General features: G+C 35.4%; 1 protein-coding gene across 1 annotated transcript in view; it reads right to left on the bottom strand.

The window, feature by feature from the left end:
• The window catches only part of NUCB2 (nucleobindin 2), a 46,542-nt gene that overhangs the window by 16,163 nt on the left and 23,801 nt on the right, over positions 1–6,578 (bottom strand). Inside the window, exons 6-9 of the mRNA XM_007955509.2 lie at positions 6,299–6,389; positions 5,680–5,738; positions 5,479–5,571; positions 1,970–2,059 (exon numbers count right to left, since the gene is read on the bottom strand). Coding sequence (XP_007953700.2) covers positions 1,970–2,059; positions 5,479–5,571; positions 5,680–5,738; positions 6,299–6,389 — 333 coding nt within the window. The remainder of the gene's footprint in view (positions 1–1,969; positions 2,060–5,478; positions 5,572–5,679; positions 5,739–6,298; positions 6,390–6,578) is intronic.

The raw sequence follows: 6,578 nt of genomic DNA, 5'->3' as shown, positions 1-6,578 counted from the left end.
AAAAAAAAAAGAGACTGGAAAAGAGAAAGATAAAGCAAACATAGTAAAATGGGAAATCTATGTGAAAAGTATTCAGATATTCCTTCTTCATTCTTAAAATTTTTATGTAAATCTGAAATTGTGTCAAGATGTAAAAATATTATAATTATCTATTAATCTTCTAGTACAACAGAATCACTAAAGGGAATGTACATTCAAATTATCCTAGCATTCTTCTTCACCAAAGTTCAGAAGTATTTTAAATGTTAGACTAAAACATAAAACAAAAAGAGGCTGACTTCTTTAATCTCGAATTAGGGTGGCCAGTTGTCCAGTTTGCCTGGAACTGTCCCTCCTAGTTTTAGCACTGAAAAGCCCCACATTCCAGAAACCACTTAATGCTGGGTAAACTGAGATGGTTGGTCACACTATTTCAAACTATTTCTGGACAATTAAAAAGCTAATTAAAATGCTAATCTTTTTATCTTTTACGTAGAAAAGGACAATGTTCAATCTGTATTGGATGGTACCACTCAACTATTCTTTTAATGTTGTTTATACAAATCTGCTGCAAAAGACCTCCTCAAAGTGCTGAAGAGCAAAGATGTCTCCTTGAAGGCTAAGATGCGCCTAACCCAAGCCATGGTATTTTTAGTCGTCTCATATGCATGTGAGAGCTGGACAATGAACAAGGAAGACCAAAGAAGAGTTGATGCTTTTGAGTTGTGGTGTTGGCGAAGAATATTGAAAGTACCATGGACTGCAAAAAGAACAAACAAATCTCTCCTGGAAAACGTGCAGCTGGAATGCTCCTTGGCAGTGAGAGTAGCCAGACTTCGTCTCACATGCTTTGGTCATGTTGTCAGAAGGGATCATGCTCTGGAGAAGAATATCATGCTTAGTAAAGTAGAGGGTCAGCACAAAAGGGGAAGGCCTTCAATGAGATGGATTGACACAGTGGCTGCAATGATGGGGTCAGGTATAGCAAAGATTGTGAGGCTGGTGCAGGACCAGGCAGTGTTTCGTTCTGTTGTTCATAGGGTTGCTATGAATCGGCGCCATCTCAATAGCACCTAACATCAACAAAAATGCACTCGTTTACATACAGTTGGCTATGTTAAAATTCGGTCATCTTTTCTGGAGCAATTTGTCAAGGTATACTGAGAAACCAAAAAATGTTAATTGGCCTCGAGAGTAGTTCTGTTTCTGGGAATTAATCCCAGAAAAATCAACATAGATTGCCCCAAACATATGAATAAATGGATTTTCATCATAGTGTTATTCATTATAGTAAAAAATTAGAACTGACCCAAAATATCTAAATCTGGTAGAATGGCTATATAAATTATATAATATATACAATTATAGAACTGTATATATAAATTATACAATATACTATATGAATTATACAACTGCATGCTAAGTAATCAATTTTGAAATCATGTTTTTGAATAATGACATTGAAAAACGCTCAGAAAATATTGTCAAGTAAAAAGAATCAAACATACAAAGTTATTTATACAATAAGACAATTTTTAAAATGTAGATATGAATATATGTATATGCAAATTAAAAATTGGACAGTGCTCTGTTTATATATTGGATACTACATATGCATATACTATCTGTACAAATTACATATTTCCAAATTGAAATAATACATTGCATAATTTAAGTGTCCTTACAGGTGACTTATAATTTATTCTTTCAATATATCTATATTTCTAATCTTCAATAATGAACATTATTTTATGCCTAGAAAAAAAGTACAATTTTTAAGAAGATTTCTAATTATATACACTGTGATTACAAATAATCAATTGCCACAGGCTTTTCAAAAAGTCTAATTACTTTATACTGACATTTTATATAAAAAGACTCTAGTAAGACTATATACATGCAAACAGAATGGAGAATAGAAGTTAAAAGTAGAACACACTGATGTAGAATTTCTTGAACTATACATCTCATTTAAAGCAGGTTCTATTACCTCCCAGCTATCTGGCTCCAAGAATTCCTTTTTTTCTGTAGCTTTTAAAAACTCCTCCAGAGTCACCAATCGGTCTTTGTTAACATCAATCTGATCAAAGGAAAATGTATATGTAATGTAAATTAACTTTTTCATACTATTTACACATTAAAAAAAGCACTGCTGTCCAGTCAGATTCAACTCATAGCGACCCCTCCTTGGCTTTCTGAGATGATATCACTACAGAAGTAGATTGCCCAATCTTCCTTCCAAGGAGTGGCTGGTGGGTTGGAACTGCCAGCCTCCTGGTTAGCAGTCAAATGCCTTAGGCACTATGCCACCAGAGCTCCTATTTACACATTAGGAACTGTCTTTTAATACATGCTATTACATAAACATACAGCAACTGAAAACAGCCTAAATGTTCACAGAAACTTAGAGGGGGGAAAAGAATCAAAACATTCAATATCATACTAAAATCAGAAGATAAATACTTTTCTCTTCTATGTAATAAAATTTGAAAATATAAGATTATCTAGATACTTGATACCCCAAATAGGTCCCTAGATTGCTCAAATGGTTTGCACACAACTACTAACTTAAAGGTTGATGGTTCAAACCCACTCAGTGGCACTGTGCAAGAAAGGTCTGGCAATCCCCTTCTATGAAGATCACAGCCAAGAAAACCCTATGGAATAGTTAGCTCTACTCTGTAATATATGGGTTGCTATGAATCAGAATTGATTCAATGGCAATGGGGTGGGTTGGGGGGGCGTTTAATACCACAAAGATCACCAAGAAGTTCAAGTGATCTGACTGGTTGTCCTTTGTTCCCTTGTCACACTATGTACTTAACAAAAACAACCTGTCCGAAAAGAGGATTTGATTCTGTACTGGTCAAATAAATTCATTTGATGCTTAAGATGCCAGCAGTCAACATACATCCCAGTTCAGCATTAACAGCTCAAGTATCAAATGAAAATCACTGAAGCAAATTAGTGGACTGCAGTTATCCTGCATATGGCATCGGTATCAGAATTTTTCATTTGGTGGGAAGTGGGAGGGGAGGGGTGCTGCAGAGAGAGGCAAGTATTCTACTTAGGGTAGTCACGCAGAGTGGACATTTAGGCAGAGATCTGATGGAAGTGGGATTATGTGATGATCTGGAGGAAGTGTTTCAGGAAGAATTGAAAAGCCACTAAGGTGGGAACAAGCTTGGTTAGAGAGGAGTACAAAGGCAGCAGTGTAAAGTGAGACAGGGTCAGAGAGATGAGATCAGTTAGAAAGGCAAGGGTGAAATCATGCCATGACTTTTTGGACATAGAAGGGATTCTAGATTTTATTTTGAGTGAAATAACAAACCACTGAAGTATTTTGAGCAAGAAAGCAACATGACCTGATTTAAGCTTTTAAAAGATCTCTCTGCCTACTGTTTGGAGAAGCGATGACAATGAGGTAAGGAATAAAAGCAGAGATACCAATTAGCTGGCTAATGCAGTAGTTCAGGTAAGAGATTTGCTTGGACTTGTAGTCAATTCCGGATCGGTTTGAAAGGCAGATCAGAGAAGATCTACAACAGGATATGAGGACTAGAATAGGATTATGAGGGAAAGAAAAGTAAAAGACTGATTTGGCCTGAGCAACTTGGTGAGTGGTAATTCATTTGTTGAAATGAAGATCACAGGAGGCACAGTGCCTAAGTCATTTGACTGCTAACCAGAAGGGTGGTGGTTCAAACCCACCGGCCGCTCCATGAAAGGAAGATGGGGCAATCTACTTCCACAAAGATTTATTGCTTTGGAAAGCCAATGAGGGTCGCGATGAGCAGGAATTGATTCAATGGCAGTGAGTTTGGTTGTTTTTTTGTTTTGTTTTGTTTTAGGGCCAGGTCTAGAGAAGAGGCTTATTATATATCTACTTAAAAAAAAAAAAAAAAAATCCCCTGTCATCAAATTAATTCCAACTCACAGCAACCCTATAAGACAGAAGGGATAATGACACAAACAAAATTCTTGAGTAGGAAACAGAGAGTGGGATCTAATGAACAAGTGGAGGAGAAGGCCTTCAATAGGAACAGCAATAGTTCATCTACTGTTAATAGAAGACAAGGCAAAATAAATAGATACAGATGGAGACCAATTAGTAGAGCTGATAGTGGGGAGATTAATAACTCTTGACTGATTCTATTTTCTGATTAAAGACTCAAAGGCATAGAAGAGGGAAGAAGTGTCTTGAAGGTTTGAGTAAAGGGGAGAATATGTGAAATCGTCAGACTCTGAGAGTGTGAAAGTGAATGGATCAGGGAAGCACAGTGGAATAGCTAAGCAGTACTGAGGGCCTGCTAGTGATCTGTGGTCATAAGACAGAAATGAGACCAGTTAGCATGTTTCCACGTTAATCTCATTCTATATTCTACTGCTCGGATATAGCAGGATATAGCAGGGTGATGCATCACCTCTGTCTTAGTTCTATAGTGCTGCTATAACAGAAATACCAAAAGTGGATGGCTTTAACAAACAGATATTTATTTCTTCACAGTTTAAATCCAAATTCAGGGTGCTAACTCTATGGAAGGCTTTCTCTCTGTCGGCTCTAGAGAAGGTCTTTGTCTCTTTTGAGCTTCTGCTCCTGGGCAATCTTCTTGTAATTGGCATATAATACACATCTCTACATACATACACACCCACACACACACACACACCCCTCTGCTTGCTAGCTTGTGTTTCATCTCTTTTATATCTCAAGAGAGACTGACTCAAAATACACCCTATACTAATCCTGTATCATTAACATAACAAATAAAATCCATTCTCAAATGGGATTATAATCACAGGCATAGAGGGTAGGTTTTCCAACATATATTTTGGAGGCACAACTCAATCCATAATACCCTCCTCATTGACTTTGGGCTTGCCACGAATATGCTTTGGCCAATGAGTTGTAAGTGAATGTGAGGTTTGCCACATCTGAACGTAAGTCTTAAATACTATTTCATAGTTTGGCTTGGGAGTCTCTTATGTCCCTGCCCTCTGCCATGAGAACAACATGACCCAAATAGAGAGTGCCCCTTTATTGGAAAGACATGTAGAGCCAAAGCTAGCCAGGGCCAAAGTAACCCAACCCAGCCCAGTGCTGCCATACCTAGCTGCAATTAATTTTAAAGCTTATACAATGTAAGCAAGAAAGAAATTTGTTGTTATAAGCAACAAAGTTATTGGAGTTTTTGTTTTTTCTTAGCAAAAACGAATACAGACTTTTAAAATATCAAGTACTGGACTTTACTATTTTTCACATCTAAAAGGATGTTTTATAGGTGATATGCACCATCATCTTAATTTTTTAAAATGTTTAAAGTAGTTAAAATTATCTCATTTACACTAAAGGAATCTACTGAATAATCTGCATCAAAAATGCAAAATCCAATTACATATCTTATCTCCATATTTACTTTCCATCTTCTGATAAGATTTATTGCAAGAACTTGAATAAGCAATACAAGTAGCATATAATCTTCAACTTTTAAAACATACCTCATTCATTACATGTTCCCTCATTCTGAGCCTTTCTTCCTCCATTTCTATCATATCATCTTCTTCATTTTTGGGGTCATATACTTTCTCCAACTAAAAAGAAAATTTTAAAACCAGCTTAAAAGAAAAAAAGGTAATAGAAGAGAAAAAAGAGAAAGAGAATGTGAGCAACAACACTGAATATATAATAAACTCATTTACCTCTTTAGTAAATAGGGCTTCTAATTCTTGTTCATCCAGGAAGCCATCACTATTGACATCTAAAGTTTAAATGTTACAAATGCAAAAATTGATTTTAATGCCTTAAAAAGTTAATTTAAATACAATCACTAACAAATGGTTTGCAAAAGTATGACATAAGCCATCAATGTGCTGCAGAAAAAAAATTTCTTCTTTTTTTATGAAGCCTTGGCTTATAACAACTGATAACAACTCAATATCTATAATTCAGAATATTTTTTTTAGAAAAACATATCTTAATCAGCTTCTCCCAAAAATTTAAAGCAAAACAATATGTTAGAAAAGTAAATTTAAATATTATTTCAGGAAGCCCATTATCAGCTAACCATAGCAACACCTTCAATTTTTAGAGAACCTTTTAATAAGTCAGCATTAAGGAACAAAGACATAGATACTAACCTAAAATATTTTACACCACAGATCAGCAATAAAGACTATTATATTAGCCTAAAGAAAAACTGAACATTTACTATCAATATAACTCAAGAGCAGATGTTGGCAGAAATCAAGTAAGAGTAAAGTAACTATGATCTTTTCAAACATAAAATATAAATATTAGTATTTGTATGAAATTTGTTACCGTGTAATTTGAAAAATGTCTTGGGGTCAAAGTCATTAGGATCCAATCCATCAGTCTCTTCCCATACCTCTTTCAGCTGATCTTTGCTTCCCTGTGAATTAATTTTTTAAAATTACTCAAAAGAAAATACAATCTATGTGTATAGTCTCAAAACAAAATACATACTTGAGGAACTTTACAGGATTAATAATCCAGATTTAAGTACTACTAATGTAGGAGCTCTGGTAGCATAATGCCTAGGCCACTTGACTGCTAACCAGAAGGCTGGCGGTTCAAACCC

The sequence above is a fragment of the Orycteropus afer genome, unplaced genomic scaffold, assembly GCF_000298275.1.
Source record: "Orycteropus afer afer isolate SDZICR_OR568_19922 unplaced genomic scaffold, OryAfe1.0 scaffold00014, whole genome shotgun sequence".
NCBI lineage: Eukaryota > Metazoa > Chordata > Mammalia > Tubulidentata > Orycteropodidae > Orycteropus > Orycteropus afer.
The sequence above is the reverse complement of the archived record's forward strand: the minus strand, read 5'-3'. Positions and strand labels throughout refer to the sequence as shown.